Below are 21,881 nucleotides of genomic sequence, written 5' to 3' on the forward strand. Positions count from 1 at the left end.
TGTGGCTTTATAATAATTTGCTGATTTTGCATTATGAGATTACTTGTATACAGATTTTTAAAAACATATTTAATTCTATATCTTCAGCACTTACAAATATCTTGTAATTGTACACGATTTAAAATCTTTCCAAGAAAAACTTCAGTGTTTACTCAAAAATAGCGTTTCACAAGAATTATAGTTTTCCATTGAACTGATATCTTTAATGCTCATTTTTTGAGTAAAGGTCATAACTTAATTTTACTGAGGTCATAACTCAGTTTTAATCTTGCAGTTTCTACTACTGAATTTGGGGTCATTAACATCTTATCAGTATGTGAAATTGATTAAATAATTTTCTTTGTGAAAAAAATTCAATATGGAGATGAATTTTGATGGTAGGCCAATGAGATTGATTTTCAGGCTAAATTCTACAGTAATATCAAAAATAAATAAAATAAATATATAGCCCACCATCTCTTTGCAATATGAGATATCATGAGGAGCACTCTTGATTCGGTTTCATCAACCACTCCAGTGAAATCCATTTGGAAAAAAAAAAAAAAAAAAAAAAAAAAAAAATGCTCCTTTAACCTGCATGGAAACCCATTGAGATTTATGTTTAAAAGTTCTCATAAACTAACAATTGGAAATTTTGTGAAAGCTATTACATTCTTAATGAGAAAAATTAACAATGGAAAAATATTGCAATTTAATAGCCCATTCTGTTATGCTTAATACTTGCTTTGCACATAAAACAGAGAGAGAGAGAAATGTGTCATATGTCTTGAGGCAACTTAATCACAACTTCCTGCTGATTAACATAATTAGATCCATTATGGCCTCTTTTAAGGGTTTCATGATAGTTAAAACCTTTAATGGTTGCTTCCTTCTTGTACACAGAATAATCAGGAATATCTAGAAGAGGCTTCTTTGGTGGTAGATGAGAGTCTAAATCATCTAGATCAAGTGAAATCCTCTCACTAGATTTTGTTTTCAGGGCTTTGGAATGCTGGGACACTTTCACTCCTTCCATTTCTTTGGAATACAGAAGATTGCGAGAACGACCTAACAAAGATTTCAAAGAAAGTAAATCAATATTCGTGTATAATTACAGAACTGATCACAAAATAAAATTTTCTTGATATGTCATCCCAATATTTAGATATTACTAACATATTAATCTAGTCACAAAAAAAATAAATAAAAGAAGTCTGATAATCAAACTTAGTGAAAAGCCATTCTATATCCAAGGAAAGAAATGTCTTTTTGATAAAATTAATGCACATACACCAAAAGTATCTGCTGAAGCCAAATTTCTGCACGTCTATTTGAAAACTGTCTTTCCTCAAACTGAAATTGAGAAAAGACAGTTGTTGAATAGAGATGTGTGGAAATTTTCCTTTAGCCAGCAGGCAGCTGATTGCTGGAACAAACTTACATCTGTCATTGTGGAAGTTTAAATAAATTCAAGGAAGATGACAAACTTTTGGAGTGAATGGATGGGTGAAATGGGAAGGGTTTTTTTTTGATGCTAAATAAGCTTGCTTTCTTGAATCATTTGTCTCTACTAATGCTAATGCCAAAAAGTAAGCTTAAAAATTCTATATCATATCAGGAGTGATATATATTTTTTTTAATACAGTCTATAAGTATTGTGATCTAGGTCAGATTTGGAATACCTTCAAAGATGCTTAAAAGATTAAAAAGATAATATTTACTTCCATTTGACTGCTTATCACCTCCCCTTAAATGCAGCAGGCTTTTAAGAGGGGGTGATAAGCTTTTGTATTCCTGTAGTATGATGTGAGCCAACAAATCATTACAACAATTGCAGCTTCTGTATTTTTTTTTTTTTTATGAAAACCCCAAACACGAAAGATATCAACCTATAGTACTTAGTACCGTGCATGGGTTGAAGGAAAAGTAGTGGGGGGGGGATGCCGGAAACTTTGCTCTAGAGACTAAACATGGGTTTCACCACTTCAAGCCTCCAATAAGCAAAGTGGTGGTATTTCATCAACCGGTGAAATACCACCCCTTCATCAGGTATGATGAAAATGTTTCAATTTAAAGCATAGTTCTGAGTACACTGATGTTTCATATATGTTAAAACCTGTACTGTATAGAGAAGAAATGCCAATTCCCACTCCATCATGTCTTCCTAAAAACAAAGTGCCATACTTGATAGAATAAGGTGGCCTCAATAACTTGATATTATTGTACTAGTAATGTACTTGTCAAAGTATGCAAACTTTTAGTGTAGCACTTGCAACATGTTGGCTAAAGGAAAAAAAAAAAGAGTAATCTGATTTAGAAACTGCAAACAATTTCCACAATTTTTTCCGTTTGAGAATCAGTGTGTGTGTGTGTGTGTGTGTGTGTGTGTGTGTGTGTGTGCGCGCGCGCGCGAGTGCATGCGTGAGTGCACGCACTTTGAAGTAATTTTCTACATGTATTAGCATTAGTAGAGGCATAAGATGCAAGAAAGTATGCATATATAGCATCAGCCAATAAAAAAAACCTGTCATTTTGTATTGTTTAATGAAGCCTTCCATTTTGCATGGCAACTCCTTTAACAGCTTGTGAGCCCTGAATTTCTCTGCAGATTAAATATGCTGTTTCAACTATGCAGTGAAATTTCTCCTTAATATTATGTTTTGATTTACATTATTCTGTTTAGAGATTTTATTAGTAATTCACTCTTTACATTTTTAAACAACCAGTTTTACACAGGTAACCTTTAAACAGCTGATCTTAGATGAACCAAGAAATAGAAAGAGAGTCAATGCTTATTTCTTGAACTACAGTACATTATTTAGAATAAACAGAACAAAGATAACTACTAATAACTATTCAGCAATAGCACAGAAATGATAACAAAAGGTTACAGTTCCTTCCTTATCAGATATGCAGATCAACCTTGTCATAACTACTGTTTCAATAATATACAAGTTTGATCTTCATTTGGGCACCATGATTGATATTATCAACCAATAGCAGGAAGTTTTTGTGAATTCTGCGCAGCTCTTCAAAAAAAAAATTTTATATATTAAAGTACTCTTCATGTATGGTAAAAAGCACCCCAATTCATCATTAATGATATTTTCATTGGAGATATATAGTCATAAAAATTTCATTAAGGTTCCAATTTGAATTTTAAAAAATGCCTGCTATGTCAATTTTCCATAGAGTTTCGTTTTGCTTTCATTTTCATATGCTGCTTAACTAAAAGTTTACCTTTAAGGCAGTCAGGGAAATAATTTTTGATCTTGTTATCTAATATAGTGCTAGAATTAAGAATAAATTTTTAATATTTCCCATTTTTAAATATTTTTTGCCTTTTTTTCCAAAAAACTTGATTGGAAAAAAATCTGTATACCAATACACTTGCAGGTGCCCACTAGAAGGTTAAATAATACTGGGTCTATTCTTTCTATACATACTTGGATATTTTATTTTGACATAAAATTATAAAAAATGCATCCTTTTCAAGCAGTTTTAATTTTAAGAAATGATGTACTTTTCTCACTTATAAGAAATCTCACATAAAAAACTAAGGTAAACAAAGCCATTTAAAATTTGAGTACATAGTCAAATTGAAGATGACACCAACAAACATGACAAAAAAATAAGACGGCCTTAAATTCAAATAAAATAATCATGCAATCTTTCAAATTAATTTTTTGCTAAAGAACAGATCATCTACTTTAACCTTAATTTCTTTATTCTGTTAGTTTATAGTTTAATTCAAATTAACTACTAATGTTGTATAACATACTTTATACAACACAGTAGTAATAGCCATAGGCTTTTGCTGCAATGAAAAAAAAAAAAAAAAAAAAAAAATAGTAGATAAGAAAATACATTATTTGCTCCTCTCCTCACATAAGTAACTATCAAGTTGACTTTTGAATTTATTCAAACTGTCAGCCTCAACTACCTGTGAAAGAAACCCGTTCCAGCAATAAACAACTTGCTGGCTAAAAGAAAACTGCCTACACCTAGTCTAAACCTCATCCCCTGTAATTTGAATTTATGTCCCCTCTATGGTGCTTGGTTGCCAAGCTCTGTAGCCCACATAATCGGAGTCTTTCCTCTTATGGTCGCTCTTTTGCTGATCACACCATGTGAGTTGCCTGACTTTGGCCCCTTTCGAGAAACTCTTTTTTCAGATGAGGTTTCCATGCCTGAACACAGTATTCCAAATGTGGTCTTACAATTGCCTTAGACAATAGGACTGTGACCTCCATATCTTTACAGAATAATAATGTTCGATAAGTCATCAATAGGATGCTATGGGCTTTCCTCACTGCCTGTTTACACTGTTCAGAAAAAAAACCTTCATATCTGCTCATTGTAACTCCCAGATCACTTTTTTCCTTTACCTTTAATTAAACCCCACAAAGTATATAATTATTTTGGGGTTGCTATTCTTCAAAGGCCTTGCATTTTGCTGAATTAAAACACAGCTGTCACTTTTTAACCATTCTTGCAGCCTGTTCAGGTCATCCTGAAGGAATGCTGCTTGGGATGATCATTAACTACCCTACCAATCTTTGTCATCTGCAAATTTTGATACCATGCCTTCTATCCCTTTGTCAATATATATAAAGTTAACAGTTAAAAACTATTCAAAGCATTAATTTTATTGCCAAAAAAAAAAAATCTATTAAAACTTATTTACTGGAAATATATTTCTTACCTGCTACTGGAGGCATTTTGTTAATGGAAGGTAATGAAAGGTCATTTGATTCTAAAGAATCTGGCCTAAAGCTGGGAATCAGCAAAAGGGCAAAAGACAAAAGAAGTACCTGAAAGAAAATGGAAATGTTTTAAATGCACTTGTAATGCTTCAATTTATTTTTCCAAAAAATCTGACATTTTCATATATTCTAATATTAGTATTAGTAACGGCCGTATGGTGCAAGAAAGCCTATGGCTTATGCTGCACCAGCCAAAAAAAAAAAAAAAAATCCGAACAAAACAATGATAAAAACAAAAATTAAATAAATAAATAATAATAATTAATAAAGAAATAAAAATAATAAAATGAAATTAAAAATTAAATAAAAAGGAAATTAATCCTATCATCCTATGCGCTTCCCTTACCTGAAAGTACTATCCAGATGACCTTTGAATTTCCCCAAACTGTCGGCCTCTACCACCCATGAAGGCAACTTATTCCAGTAATTTATAACTCGCTGGCTAAAATAAAACTTCCTGCAGTCCAATCTAAACATTTCCCCGCGTAACTTGAATTTATGTCCCCTAGTTCTAGCATCATTTATAATCTTGAAAATTTTGTCCTCATTCAGTTTACTGATCCCGCGTAACTTGAATTTATGTCCCCTAGTTCTAGCATCATTTATAATCTTGAAAATTTTGTCCTCATTCAGTTTACTGATGCCTCTCAGAGCCTTAAACACCTCAATCAAATCTCCTCTAAGGTGTCTAGTTTCCAAACTCTGCAACCCACATATTCGAAGTCTTTCTTCATAAGGACGCCCTTTTGCCGATCTCACCAGGCGAGTTACCCTTCTTTGCACCCTTTCAAGAAGCTCGATGTCTTTCTTTAGGTGCGGTCTCCATACTTGAACACAGTATTCCAAGTGTGGTCTAACATAGGCCTTATATAATGGGATTATCACGTCCCTATCTCTACTTTCAAAAGTTCGATAGATCATCGATAGGACACCATGGGCCTTCCTTGCAACCTGTTTACAATGCTCAGAGAATTTCATGTCTGACCGTATCGTAACACCCAAGTCCCTTTCCTCCAGTACTGGGTTTAGTTGAACTCCACCAAGTGAATAAGTTATTTTGGGATTACTGTTTCCCAGGTGTAATACCGTACACTTTGTTGGATTAAAGCACAGCTGCCATTTTTCTGACCATTCTTGAAGTCTATCTAGGTCTCTCTGAAGAAGCTCAGCTTGACAGTGATCATTAACTACTCTACCAATTTTAACATCATCTGCAAATTTAGACATCACGCCCTCTATCCCTTCATCAATGTCGTTTATGAAAATTAAAAACAACAGTGGTCCTAATACTGATCCTTGGGGAACCCCACTTCTTACATCAACCCAATCTGAGGAATAGCCATTTATCACAACCCTCTGCCTCCTGCCCTGAAGCCATCCTTCTATCCATCTAAGGATTTTCCCAGTGATTCCAACCTGTTCCAGCTTATAAAGCAACCGCTCATGTGGGACTGAGTCAAAAGCTTTGCTGAAATCTAAATAAACAATGTCGAAATTATTCCCTAAATCCAGCTCGTGAGTGACCCTTTCGAAATAGCGAACCAGATTTGTTAAACATGATTTTCCCTTTACAAAACCATGCTGAGTATCCTTGAGAATTTCAATTCTATCCAAATGATCCTGAATTCCACCCTTGATCAATGCCTCCATGATTTTCCCTACTACTGAAGTCAGACTGACAGGTCGATAATTTCCCACTTCACTTTTAGAGCCACCCTTATGTATGGGAGATACATTTGCACTTTTCCAATCCAAGGGAATCTCCCCAGAGTCTAGTGATGCTCGCATAACCAGCCTCAGTGGTTCAATGCACTCGCTTGCCGCCTCTCTCAAGATTATAGGGTATATTCCATCAACTCCAGGAGCCTTACTAGTCTGTAGGCTTGAAAGTTTTTTCATTAAATAATCTTGCGAAATTTCAATATCATTAATTACATATTTTTTAACTCTGCTCCCACAATTTCCCATTGCCACAAAAGGCTTTTCATTTGTAAATATCGATGCAAAATAACTGTTGAGTTCATCTGCAACGGCAGCTGGTGTATTTATTACTATCCCCTTTCCCTTACGTAAAGGTCCGATCTGGTTTGTCCTGCTCTTCTTGGCATTTATATATGTGAAGAATTCTTTATCCCCCCTCTTTGCTCTGTTTGCTAGTGATTTCTCATAAACTGCCTTTGCCTGTCGAACCTTTTCTGTGGCTCTATTACACACCACCTTGTAGCTGTTATAGGCTTCAGTACTTTTTATTGCTCTGTAACGTTTCCATGCCACCTTTTTCTGCTCAAGTAATGTGGCAACTTCACTATTCATCCAACTTGGAACCCTTCTCGTGGAGTATTTTTTTAATGGTATATACGCATTCAAGGCATCTGTGATTAATGTTTTAAAAGCGTACCACAGTTCAATTGTATTCATTCTCTGCGCGATATCTACCCAGTTAATAGAGGCCATGTAGTACCTTAAGGCATCGTAATTTCCTTTTCTGAAATTAAAACCCAACAATATGGTTGTGTGTGTGCAAGCACATGCCTAACACATGACATACTGGAAGCAATTTTCATAGTCATACACTTGATCAATTCCTTTATTTCTCATCTCACCCAGCTCCAGCTTAAAGGGGGCTTAAAAGCCATGTTATAAATGTTTCTCTTTTGCTCTAAATGAAACTGTGTAAATGGAATTTTACACTTCCTGCTTTACTTTTTTCAAAATCTACTGTTTATTTCCATGTCTAATCTGCCATCTTCAATAAAGACTTCCTAATTCACAAAATCACAAACTTGTCCTAATTTTGGGTAATTTAGTCTAAACTTAAAATTTTTTTTGTCTCTCCCAATTTTTGTAAATTTTGTTTGTGGACACTAATTTTCACACCAACTTGTTTAAAAGGTTTTATTTAATTTATTCAGAGATAGCTGAAGAATAATGGCAATACTTGAAGAATATTTTCATGAACCATTTAATAAAAGAATGAAAGTTACTTTTACATCACCTACACAGTTTAGTATAGGTGATATAAAAATCTCCCACACTGAACTTTGTAAGCAAATTTATTTATTTTTTTTTATTAAAATATTTTGTGAAAATTACCAAAAAGTAATAACATTAAAGTTCAGCTTTGCCTCATTCCATGTTTAACCCTAAACAATTTTCCAATTCTTCCTTCAATGCTCATTGTAGACCAGACATTTTATATAAACTTTTTATTTCCCTTAAAACATTAACCTTGATGCTATATTTTACTGAAATTTGAAAGAGCAGACATCTAAGTTCTTTGTAGTATGCTTTTTCGTGATAATAAATACTAGCAACAAGGTTAGCTAAAGCTATACATATATATGAAACTTACCTCCTTTACTAACAATATAGAAGCTTTAGCTAATCTTCCTATTAATAGAATTTCTTGAGACTTAAAGCCTTGTCATGCATTAGCTCAATTAGCATTAGCAGAGGCATATGATGCAAGAAAGCAAGCTTATACAGCATCAGCCTAAAAAAACCTCTTCCCATTTCACCCATCCAGTCACACCAAATATTTGTCTAGTTCAGCCTTAAATTTATTTAAGCTATCGACTTCCACAACTAAAGATGGAAGTCTGTTCCAGCAATCAACTACCCACCGGCTAAAGGCAAACCTCCGTGCATCTATTCTATAACTATCTTTTCTCAATCTATGCCCACTCAGGTTCTTAATCTGAGCAAGCAGAAGTATCCCATCAGCATTGAGTCTGCACAACCCATTCAAGGCCTTATACACCTCAATCAGATCACCTTGCGGGTGCCTAGGCTCCAGATGCTGCAACTTGCAGAACTTAAACCTTTCTTTGTAAGCACACCCCCTTTGTTTCTCTCACCAATCTTGTTGCACTTCTCTGTACTCTTTCTAGCGACTCTAGAACTGAATGAACAAATCCTAAATATATTTTTTTGTTAGTTCCCATTACTTTTCTATAATCTGTCTTTGTGTGATTATCTAATCCATGCATCTCCTGTTCAGCATAAAATCCAAATGTTCATCCCCATGGTTACATTCAACAATACCCTCTTCTCTAAAGTACTTGCAGAGATTTTACTTGGAACACTAAGAAGAAAAATTCCTCTGTTTCCACATGCAGCTTTATTTCCCTTCTTATATATTAGTACAATTAATGCTTATTCCAATCTTCTGAAAGTTGGTCACATCATTAAGTTATCCAGTGGTTGCAGCCATTCAAGAAAAATGAACTCTGGTGTTGATGTGATTAACACTTCTTTTAACATTTCTTTTCTAATCTTTAGCAACTACCTTTCCTTTCCCACACTTGATATTTTCTATGACAGAGATAGGTACTTTTTTCCTTCTTTAGCTCCTTTGTTTAACCAATCAGTAATGTATTTACTCCATATATTTCTAGTTATGGTTTTTTTCCCTCTGTTCTAAGAGTTTTAACTGAACACCGAAACATTTTTCCTTTCTTCTTGATACTATTTTTCCATATCTTTCCCAAAATATTGCTTTAGCTTCTTTCACAAATATACTCCCACCTAAAGTTTGGAAAAACATTTCGTTTTTCTTAATTTTCAAAGTGTTTATTAAAATAGGACCAATTTGTTTACCAATTTTTTTATTAAAATATTTTAAGTATAAAAATCAAAACATTTAAATAATATTTAAGAACTTTCTAGAATATTCCAGAAATTGGGAGTATTATTTCAATATTATAGAAGGTGTAAATGATTCTAGAGTGTTTTGCAATAATATAGATTGAGAAGTACGAGCTGTAACTTATAAAATCGAACATTCATCATTCAGAAAGGGCGTTTGGTGTAAGTTTTCTGTGTTTCATGATAAATATGGCAAGAGATAAGAAACTGGGTATTGAAAAAAAAAAAAAGTGCAATTATAATTCTGTATAAAGAAAGTTATTCCGTGAAAAGTGTTGGCAAAAAACTAGGTGTTTCATTTAAAGGAATACAAACTACAATCAGGAAGACTGCATGTAACAACAGAAGCACAAGACCACAACTAAATCCAATTAACAACTTACTGCACCTGAAATCTGAGCTGAGTTCAATAGGAGCAGAGAAACTCCAGTGTCTCCACTGTAAAGCTTTGTCTTAAACAAGCAGGATTTCATGGTTGTGTAGCAGTGCAAAAACCTTTATTTGAGAAATCTTTTTTTATTGCAATAATAATAATAGGAATTAATACATTGCAATATTGCCCTTCAAGGCTACCAGGCCAGAGGTTAACAGCGATAATACAATATCATAATAACTAGAGAACATTGATAAATGAAACGTAAGGAAATACATATGTGGACGCATAAACGGAAGTATACAAAGTATTGATACAAAGGTTGGCAGGGTTGTTAATGACAGTGAAGATAGCACACTACTGCAACAGGATCTAGAAACGTTACATAGATGGGCTGAGAAGTGGCAACTGAAGTTTAATATTGACAAATGCAAAGTACTGCATATGGGTAGCAGTAACCCAAGGGAAACATACCAACTGTGTGGTACTACTCATGGAGGTGGAGAATGAAAAAGACCTACGGATAAATGTACAGTCAGACATGAAGTTCCCTGAGCAGTGCAGACAGGCTGCCAGAGCAAGTCATGGAGTTTTGTCAATGATATATAGGAATTTTGCTAGCAGAAACAAGGAGGTGATTATCAATCTTGAGTACTGCGTACAGGTCTGTAGGCCTCATTTTAGGAAAGATGTAGAGCTGCTAGAATGAGTACAGAGAAGGGCAACAAGATTGGTGAGAGGAACAAAGAGGTTCTCTTACTAGGAGAGGCTTAAATTCTGTAAGTTGCAGCATCTGGAGACTAGGCACCTGCAATGTGATCTGATTGAGGTGTACAAGGCCTTGAATGGTTTGAGCAGGCTCAAGGCTTATTGGGTACTTCCACTTGCTCAGATTAAGAACCTGAGAGGACACAGATTCAAATTGAGAAAAGACGGTTGTAGAATAGATGTGCGGAAGTTTGCCTTTAGCCAGTGGGTAGTTGATTGCTGGAACAAACTTCCATCTGTTAAGGCTGAACTAGACAAACATTTGGAGTGACCGGATGAGTGAAATGGGAAGATTTTTTTTTTTTCTTTTGGCTGATGCTCTATAAGCTTGCTTTCTTGCATCATATGCCTCAACTAATGCTAAAGTACAGCTCAAAACTCAAAGTATAATACAGTTATATACATCACAATATACAAAGAAAATATAGGTAGAAACAAATAATTTTATACAGTAATAAAACAGGCAATGTTCTTTGCACTGAACAGAAGTAGTTAGTTCATTATTACTCACTGTAATACTAACAAGGGAGCAAGCCATCTTTTTCAGAGTGTTGACATTCGAGGTGAGCGGACACGCTTAGTCAGGGCTTCTCAGTTAAGTGGTTTACTTTTGGATAGTGCTTTTAAATATTTGATTTATTTAGATATTGTTGGATTATTTTGTTATAGGTTTTTCTGTAACAGTTTGATTTTAATAATATTATAGATATAATTTTTTAAAGTTAACTTTCATTGATATTTATTTAATTTTATAATGGTAGTTACGAGATCTGCCTTAAACACGTCACAGGGTATCGTGACTCACACGGAAATAGCCGATGGCGATTTACGGGTGAGTAATGATTTAATCAGTTGTGGAACCTGTGGAATGTTTTCCAAGGTCGACCTGGTGACTAACCCTATCTCACCTGGGGATTCTTTTCTTTGTGATCGATGTAAGGAGTGCACCGATCTTAAATTACAATTTGGTGCACTGATGGAACAATTTGAGTCCCTAAAAAAACGGGTGCTTGCCCTCGAGAATAACGCATCTGGGAGCTCGTCAGGGACTCGAGACTCCAGCAATCTACCAAGTGATGCACACCCGATTCGAGCCTCAAAACAGAAAAACCAAGTGCAAACTACTCTGGTTAAAAAGGACATTGTTTTATTAGGAGACTCCATTGTCGGGGAAACGGGGAATATTTTTTGTAATAAGGATAGGTAGAGTAGAACCAGGGTATGTCTGCTGGGAGCAACTATTGATGATGTCACCAACAGATTGTCTGATTTTAAAGGGGGTAAAGAGAATATTATTATTCATGTGGGGACTAAGGATATTAAATGTACACGATCTGACGATTTGTTGGAAAAATACAGGACCATGTTGAGGAAATGTCGCGAGCTAGGCCATAATGTCTACGTGTCTGCAATTCTGCCCAGACACGATAGGAGGGATTATATGTTAAGAGCTTTGTGGATTAACTCAAGACTTGAAGGAATCTGCAAGGCTTTAAGGGGGAAATTTCTATCAGCATGGCCCACACTTGTAGGTAGAAGGAATTTGTTTTGTAGAGACGGGATACACTTAAACAAAGGTGGTGCAAAAGTTTTTGCCAGTATTATTGAGGATACCTTAAAGGTTCAGGGAAACTGCTAGTTAGGGGGGGGGAAGTGGGTAATACTGACACGCGTTTATCTGATAATATTGGTCAAAGTAACTCTTGCACATACCTTAATAGTTCTTATCTGTTACCCCAACTGGACATATTATCTAGATGTTCTGGGGGCAGAAACGTTTCACGTGAGCGGGTAGCTAATATCAGGGAAGAGAGCCTAAAAAACTTCAAGGGTTGTGTTAGGGTTGTTAAATATACAAGAACAGTAAATCTTAATTGTTTATACAGTAATGTTAGAAATGTCGTCAATAAAATGAGCAAATTCGAACTGCTGCTTAAAACAAGTAACGCAGACATAATAGGACTTACAGAGACGTGGTGCCACCCGGAAATTGGGGATGATGAGTATAAGTATGGCTTGTATTTAGGAAGGATAGGGTAGATAGAAGGGGGTGGTGGGGTAATGCTTCTTATCAGAAGCAGCCTGAGTGCGACGATAGTTTTCCCGGATTCAGACATTTCACATGCTAGTATAGAGTCTGTATGGTGTGAGATAGTTGGAAACAAAGGTATAATGCGAGGAGTAATCTAAAGACCAGGTGATTGTGAAGATTATGACAAAAGCCTCTACATGCAAATGGAATGGGCAAGTAAGCGTCAATGCCTTATTATGGGTGATTTCAATTTGCCTCTAATTGATTGGAGTAAATGGGAAGGAAACTCGACATTGAGAACAAAATTTTAAAATCAACTAGATGGCTGTTATTTGTATCAACATGTCAGGGAAAGTACTAGAGAAAAGAATATCCTAGACCTCATCATCATACATGAATCAGATGACATAACAGAGCTGACAGTAGAGGAACCAGTAGCAGGAAGTGATCACGGAGTTCTACGGTGGATGATGACGAGAGAGGTAGCAGAAGTAAAAGGCAAAGGAATGGGTTTTAATTTCAGAAAAGGAAATTACGATGCCTTAAGGTACTACATGGCCTCTATTAACTGGGTAGTTATCGTGCAGAAAATGAATACATTTGAACTGTGGTACGCTTTTAAAAAGTACTGAAGCCTTGACTGCGTATATACCATTAAAAAAATACTCCACGAGAAGGGTTCCAAGTTGGATGAATAGTGAAGTTGCCACATTACTTGAGCAGAAAAAGGTGGCATGGAAACGTTACAGAGCAATAAAAAGTACTGAAGCCTATAACAGCTACAAGGTGATGTGTAATAGATCCACAGAAAAGGTTCGACAGGCAAAGGCAGTTTATGAGAAATCACTAGCAAACAGAGCAAAGAGGGGGAATAAAGAATTCTTCACATATATAAATGCCAAGAAGAGCAGGACAAACCAGATCAGACCTTTACGTAAGGGAAAGGGGATAGTATTAAATACACCAGCTGCCGTTGCAGCAAATATTGCAAGAATATTTGCTGTTGCTATCGAGGCAGCGTTAGGTGGGTCGGAAAACTGCTAGCTTGGGGGGAGACAAAGACATAGATTAACAGTAGCCACTGGCAGAGGTGAAAGAGATTCTTGCACTGCTTCTATTGGAATGAGCAGAAGCCTGAAAAACAAGATGCAGGATATTTCAGAGACTGCTGGAAGTCATTGCGGTACAAGTAAACACATGAGTTGTGTTAGGGTAGCTAAGAATAGAAACAGGTGCATGTATACTTGCGTGTACACCAATGTTAGGAGTTTAGTAAATAAATTTGATGAATTTGAGGTATTGCTCAAAACATCAAAGGCAGATATTGTTGGGATATCAGAGACGTGGTGTCACACAGATATAAGGAATGCAGAACTGGAATTTGGGGAGTACAACGTCTACAGAAAGGATAGACAGGATAGGAAGGGAGGAGGGGTTATGCTATTAGTTAAGAAACACAAAATCCAAGGAAGTGAAGCCAGTCAACATCGATGGACAGGGCAGGGTCGAGTCAGTTTGGTGTGACATAAGCATAGGTAAATCAAAACTGAGAGTAGGAGTGTGCTATAGGCCTAATGACTCTGATGAGTATAATAAGATACTGTACAGGGAAATAGAGTGGGCCAGTAAATCAGAGTGTCTTATAATGGGGGATTTTAATTTCCCAGATATTGACTGGAATTTGTGGGTTGGTCACTCACACACTAGCAAGGCTTTTGTGGATTTATTGGATGATTGTTTTCTACACCAGCATGTTCGAGAGGCAACTAGAGGGAGTAATACTCTTGATCTGATTATCAGTAGTGATTCTTCATGCATTAAGAATCTGCAGATAAAGGAACCACTAGGTGGCAGTGATCACAGTGTGCTGAAGTGGGATTTACTCAAGGAGGTAACTACCCTCAGAGGTAAAGGGAAGGGTTTTTGCTTTCGTAAAGGCGACTATGATGGTCTGAGACAGTATTTCAATTCTATACAGTGGGACCAACTGATGATGTTACCAACAGCAAATTCAAAATGGGAAGCATTCAAGGAACTAATCTTGGAAGCTACCAGGCTTTACATACCAACCAAGAAATATTGTTCAAGGTTCAGGCCTAAATGGTTGTCAGATGAACTAATGAGACATATGGCAGAGAAGAAAAATGCATGGGATACATACAAATTAATGGGTGACATGGAAGCCTATGATAGATATAAGTTGGTCTGTAACCAAGTCACAAAGGAGATTAGGCAGGCAAAGGCAAATTATGAGAAATCCTTGGCAAAGGATGCAAAGAAAAACAGAAAAGAGTTCTTTACCTATTTAAACTCAAGAAGGAAAGGGATGAATCAGATTGGTCCACTGGATGTTGATGGTTCAACAGTTGAGGATCCTGCTCAGGTGGCTAACAATCTAAACAAGTATTTTGCATCTACATTCACACATGAGGAGTTATTCAGGAAGGGGAATGTCGTAGGTGAAGTAAACATTGGCAGTGAGCTAGATGATTTTCTAATAACTGAGAGGAAAGTGGAGGAGATATTGTTGAGGATAAACATAAAAAGGCACCCGGGGTGGATGGGATCTATCCAGTTATATTAAAGTAGGCAGCAAAGGAAGTAAGCAAACCCCTAGCTATAATTATGAGAGCTTCTTTGGACTCAGGGGAGGTACCCATAGACTGGAGATGTGCAAATGTAACCCCAATTCACAAAGGAGGATTAAAGGCTGACACAAGTAATTATAGACCTGTTAGTTTAACTTCGGTTCCAGGAAAATTAATGGAGGCACTGGTTAAAGAAGCACTGCAGGACCATCTAGACAAGAATTCAGTTATAGCTCAGACGCAGCATGGTTTTGTTAAGGGCAGGTCTTGTCTGACCAATTTGATTGGATACTATGATGTAGTCACAAAAGAACTGGATGCAGGGAATAACTTTGATATTATATATTTGGATCTTAGAAAGGCTTTTGATACTGTTGCACATGGAAGACTGCTGCACAAATTGGAGCAGTGTGGCATTGGAGGCAAATTGCTGCTATGGATAAAGGGATGGTTGAGTGGCAGAAGACAGAGAGTGGTAATCAATGGACACTGCTCAACGTGGACTAATGTTATTAGTGGAGTTCCTCAGGGTTCAGTGTTGGGTCCATTGTTGTTTTCTGTATTTATAAATGATATTGATGATCAAGCTTAATGTCCAAGTTTGCAGACGATACAAAGGTTGGCAGGGTTGTTAAGGACACTACTGATGCTATGCTGCTGCAACAGGATCTGGAAAGGTTGAGCAGATGGGCTGAGAGGTGGCGAATGAAGTTTAACATTGACAAATGTAAAGTACTACATATGGGAAACAGTAACCCCAGATCAACGTATCAACTCTGTGGTACTACGATGACAGTGGTAGAGAATGAAAAGGACCTGGGGGTAATTGTGCAGGCAGATATGAAGTTCTCTGAGCAATGCAGACGAGCTGCAAGAGTAGCTCATGGTGTCTTGTCAATGATATACAGGAATTTTTCTAGCAGGGATAGGGATGTGATTATTCCCTTGTATAAGGCATTGGTCAGGCCACACCTTGAGTACTGTATACAGGTCTGGAGGCCTCATTTCAAGAAGGATGTAGAGCTGCTGGAACGAGTACAGAGAAGGGCAACAAGATCAGTGAATGGAACAAAGGGTTGCTCTTACGAAGAAAGGCTTAAGTTTTGCAAATTAGAGTCTGGAGACTAGGCATCGGCGAGGTGATCTGATAGAGGTGTACAAGGCTTTGAATGGCTTGAGCATGCTCAATGACGATGGGATCCTTCCTCTTGCTCAGAATAATCACCTGAGAGGGCATAAATTCAAATTGAGGAAGGACGGATGTCGGATAGATGTGCGGAAATTTGCCTTTAGCCAGCGGGCAGTTGGTTTGTGGAATAGAGTTCCATCACTTGTTGTTGAAGTTGATAGCCTAAACAAATTTAAGGCTCAGCTGGACAGGTATTTCGAACGAACAGAGGGGTGAAATGGGAGTAGTGGTTGTGTTTTTTTTTTTGGCTGATACTGAATAAGCTTGCTTTCTTGCATCATATGCCTCTACTAATGCTAATGCTAACTCAACAGTTATTTTGCATCGATATTTACAAATGAAAAACCTTTTGTGGCAATGGGAAATTGTGGGAGCGGAGTTAAAAAATATGTAATTAATGATATTGAAATTTTGCAAGATTATTTAATGAAAAAACTTTCGAGCCTACAGACCAGTAAGGCTCCTGGAGTTGATGTAATATACCCGATAATCTTAAGGGAGGTGGCAAGCGAGTGCATTGAACCACTGAGGCTAATTATGCGAGCATCACTAGACTCTGGGGAGATTCCCTTGGATTGGAAAAGTGCAAATGTATCTCCCATACATAAGAGTGGCTCTAAAAGTGAAGTTGGAAATTATCGACCTGTCAGTCTGACTTCAGTAGTAGGGAAAATCATGGAGGCAATGATCAAGGGTGGAATTCAGGATCATTTGGATTGAATTGAAATTCTCAAGGATACTCAGCATAGTTTTGTTAAGGGAAAATTATGTTTAACAAATCTGGTTCACTATTTTGAAAGGGTCACTCATGAGCTGGATTTAGGGAATAATTTCGACATTGTTTATTTAGATTTCAGCAAAGCTTTTGACTCAGTCCCACATGAGTGGTTGCTTTATAAGCTGGAACAAGTTGGAATCACTGGGAAAATCCTTAGATGGATAGAAGGATGGCTTCAGGGCAGGAGGTAGAGGGTTGTGATAAATGGCTATTCCTCAGATTGGGTTGATGTAAGAAGTGGGGTTCCCCAAGGATCAGTTTTAGGACCACTGTTGTTTTTAATTTTCATAAACAACATTGATGAAGGGATAGAGGGCGTGATGTCTAAATTTGCAGATGATGTTAAAATTGGTAGAGTAGTTAATGATCACTGTCAAGCTGAGCTTCTTCAGAGAGACCTAGATAGACTTCAGAAATGGTCAGAAAAATGGCAGTTATGCTTTAATCCAACAAAGTGTAAGGTATTACACCTGGGAAACAGTAATCCCAAAATAACTTATTCACTTGGTGGAGTTCAACTAAACCCAGTACTGGAGGAAAGGGACTTGGGTGTTACGATACGGTCAGACATGAAATTCTCTGAGCATTGTAAACAGGTTGCAAGGAAGGCCCATGGTGTCCTATCGATGATCTATCGAACTTTTGCAAGTAGAGAAAGGGACGTGATAATCCCATTATATAAGGCTTATGTTAGACCACACTTGGAATACTGTGTTCAAGTATGGAGACCGCACCTAAAGAAAGACATCGAGCTTTTTGAAAGGGTGCAAAGACGGGTAACTCGCCTGATGAGATCGGCAAAAAGGCGTCCTTATGAAGAAAGACTTCGAATATGTGGGTTGCAGAGTTTGGAAACTAGACACCTTAGAGGAGATTTGATTGAGGTGTTTAAGGCTCTGAGAGGCATCAGTAAAATGAACGAGGATGAAATTTTCAAGATTATAAATGATGCTAGAACTAGGGGACATAAATTCAAGTTACGGGGGGCAAATATTTAGATTGGACTGCAGGCCGTTTCATTTTAGCTAGTGAGTTGTAAATTACTGGAATAAGTTGCCTTCATGGGTGGTAGAGGCCGACAGTTTGGGTAAATTCAAAGTTCAACTGGATAGTACTTTGGGGTAAGGGAAGCGCATAGGATGATAGGTTTAATTTCCTTTTTTTTTTATTAATTATTATTATTTATTTTTTTTTTGTTTTTATCATTGTTTTGTTCGGATTTTTTTTTTTGGCTGGTGCAGCATAAGCCATAGGCTTTCTTGCACCATGCGGCCATTACTAATATTAATCTTCATAGCAGATGGTATTGTTGGCTTGCAGCATTAGGATAAGCTTCAAGGAGAAGGATCAGGGAGAGGGAAGAACAATTCAAGGATGCAGAGTCCATATCCCCTGTCATAAGCAAACATTAAGGTCAGGATCCAAAGACTGGGCACATGAAAGTAGCTGAAAAGGCAGAAACCTATTGGATAGGTGGATACGGCTGAGATGTGGGCACAGAGTTGGAGTAGCTCTGAGGGAAGGCCGAGGGACTCACCAAGAGCACAAGTCCCAGAATGATGGTGCCGAAATCTAGCCAACAATCATTTTAACAGTCATAGTAAGGCATTTTACCCAAATCAGCATGGGGAGCCTGTGAATTTGTATCAAACTGGCCAAACCAAAAGAAATAGTTTGCTTAGGCTAAGAGCCACCAACATTGGACAATTCAAGATTGGAAAAATATACTGGATGGATGAATCCAATTTCAAATTTTTGGATCCCAGCATTGAGAGTGCATATGGACTTATTGCTCAGGGGGCACACTATAAGGTGAGGCAAAGGGTTTATGTGAAATTATCAAGTGAAGGAAAAAATGATGCCACATTGTTGAGTGCCTATAGTCAAGTATACCAATGGTTTTATCATGATCTGGAGTTGCTTCTGTTTTTCTGGAGTGGGTGACATCGTCAGAATTGAAGGAATTTGAAGAAAAGAAGGCTACAAAATCATTCTTGAACATGATGCAATATCCTCTGGACTTCAACTTTGTGGAAGAAATTTTATATTACAACAAGGCAATGACCCAAAGCACAGCTCTAAGCTGTGCAGGGACTTTATAGCAACTGAACAACAGGAGGGTGTATTGCAAATTATGGTGTGACCACCCAATCATCAGACTTAAAACCCAATAGAGCTTTTATGGGATCATCTAGACCAGTTTTATTCAACTGGGGGTATACGTACCCCTGGGGGTACACAGAAGCTTCCCAGGAGGTATGCAAGAGATTAACAAGAAACAAAAATATTTTGGAACAATTGAAACATATTTTTTACTTAACCATATTCTGTAGTAATTACACTATTGCCATTATTAAGCTAAGTGATGATTTGTCAGAATTGATGATTTATCCTATTTTTTAATTAAGCATGTTTTATATTGTAGTAAAATATAGTAGACATACATATATTGGGGTCAAAAATAAAAACGTGGTTCTTCGGGGGTACGCGAACAAAAAAGGTTGAGAAACACTGATCTAGACTGTCAAAGTCTATGAAGTCTGCCCATCTTCACAAAATTTATGGGTGACCTTATAGATCGCTTGGTATAATGTTAGTCAAGATTAAAATGAAAATTAATATTGTTGCTGATGAGTTCATGCAAGCTGCAGTTCCTTATGTGTTGCAACAAGCATGGGTACCTGTGACAGTCATCAATTGCCATACATAGCTTATACAAACCAATGTCTGGTGCACAATCCATGCAGATATGTCTTGCTATTCCTACATTATACTGGGTGGTTAGCTTGGTCACTGCTATGTTATGAGACACATGACACTCAACCATGAGCATTGACCACATGTGGCTGTCCCAAGTGTGATCTTTAATGGGTTGTTTAATTGCTGCTGAGCAAGTATAGTAGGCTCATGACACCACAGAACAGGAGCACTTAACCATGCGGGATGTTGTCGAGATACAGGCACATCTTGTCTCAACTATCATTCCACATTCTAAGTCAGAAAGATCTCGATGCCAATCCATTCTTTTTCGAAGACATTCAAAAACTGATTGCCACACATGTGAACTACACTCTTATATCAACTGTTCCCAACTTCGAGCCTTCACTAGCATCACAGACCAGTCCATTCCTGAACAAGGGGTGCTGCTAATGCAAAACCAACTCAGTGGCAACTAGTGGACATGAGTCTCTTGCTTAAGGACATGATCACACAGAATGGGTATATGAAGAAAGCCTTGACTGACCAGTCTGGTTAATTACTATGATAAGGTCATAAAACAATTAGATACAAGAAACAATATGATGCATGGTTCTGAAGAAGGTTTTTGAAGACCAACAGAAAAATTTGGATTAAGTAAATTTCATAAAATGGGAACTACTTTGAAAAGGACCATCAAAATATGGAGGATTAATAAAAATATGTTGTGAAAAAATAAATTATGATCATTCTTTATTGAACAGCCTGAATGGTTTTTTTTTTTTTTTAGCAGCAATCCCAGTTTTTTGGTAAAAGAAACTGAATATCCCTGCTCTAAATGCCATCAATTAGGAAAGCCTGCAACTGTGAATTGCATTAAAAATGACACCTGATAATGTATTAGTTAATTTGTTATATACTTATATAAGCAGATTAAAAAAAAATATATGTAATTAATCAGCACTTGCTGTAGCTGTCCTATTCAAGAAGATACAATATTTATAAAACTAACAAATACAAAAATATTTATGCTTACCATTGCACATGTACTAGTCTGAACTGACTTGACTGTGGAATTTGTCACTATACTCTGTAATCGCTTTAACTGATCCAACAAAGATCTAAAAAGAAAATAAGCTATTTAAAAAAAAAAATTCAGTATCTATATGTTGCCATTAGTTATCAGATCAGAGAAATCTCAGTTCACTATGTAATATTTTTGTTAATGTCAGTGTCTGAATTATAATTCTTTTCCTTTTATTCCTATCTTCATAATTGAAAAAGCACAAGTCAAACAAGTTGATTTACTCTAAATAAAATTAGTTATGCTTTTATTTCAAACACATATATATATATAAAAAATTATTTCATTAAACTCTAACTTAGCAGTAAATAGGTTCCACTTTGTAATATAAGTAACCACACAGATATAGGCAATGGAGCACCATTATGCACCTACAGCCTAACTCTGTAACACTGTCATTTATTAATATTTTTTGTCAATATTGCTGTTCAGATGAGTACTTTTCTAAGCACTGTAAAAATATATTTATTGAATAAAGTATTATTCGTGGGATGTTATGTAGTCCTTAGCTATTTCTTAAAAACTAAAAACTAAAACAAAACTTCAAATGGTCTTTGCTAATAGGCCAATTCCTTTACTAGCCAACTTATCCACAGTATACTTAAAATATACTGAGGGTTGGCATTATCAGTAAGTCTGATTCTGTGCAAGAAATGTTTTTATTTCAATGGGATGCCACTAGCACCATATGAACCTACTATCAGATCAGTTGAAATGAAGAGTGGTCCTACCTAGGGGGACTTTTTTTGATTTTTGATATTAAAAATAAAAAGCAGGACAACTGCTGAAAAGGTAACATGACAGGTAAGACACCTGGAAGCATATAAAAATCATGAACACATAACTGCCATGTAAACTATTTTAGAAAGTTGTGTTTATCACAGCTGAATCTGTGCAGTGACTTATGTTGCTGTTGTGTTATAAATTCATATCCAATTAAATAATTTTTATAAAATAAAAAAAAAGTACCACTTTCAAAA

At 36.5% G+C, this 21,881-nt stretch overlaps 1 protein-coding gene across 2 annotated transcripts in view; it reads right to left on the reverse strand.

Moving 5' to 3' along the window:
* Window positions 1-568: 568 nt before the first annotated feature.
* LOC150091553 (cyclic AMP-responsive element-binding protein 3-like protein 2) overlaps window positions 569-21,881 on the reverse strand; it is a 104,919-nt gene continuing 83,606 nt past the window's right edge. For both annotated transcript variants that reach the window (XM_090384550.1, XM_090384544.1), the window contains 3 exons: window positions 20,854-20,938; window positions 4,685-4,793; window positions 569-1,047 (listed from right to left, as the gene is read on the reverse strand). In XM_090384550.1, coding sequence (XP_090240676.1) covers window positions 758-1,047; window positions 4,685-4,793; window positions 20,854-20,938 — 484 coding nt within the window. In that variant the 3' untranslated portion in view covers window positions 569-757. The remainder of the gene's footprint in view (window positions 1,048-4,684; window positions 4,794-20,853; window positions 20,939-21,881) is intronic.

This window comes from Mastigoproctus giganteus, chromosome 1 (assembly GCF_048544385.1).
Source record: "Mastigoproctus giganteus isolate SK-2022 chromosome 1, ASM4854438v1, whole genome shotgun sequence".
In the NCBI taxonomy this organism is placed as follows: domain Eukaryota; kingdom Metazoa; phylum Arthropoda; class Arachnida; order Uropygi; family Thelyphonidae; genus Mastigoproctus; species Mastigoproctus giganteus.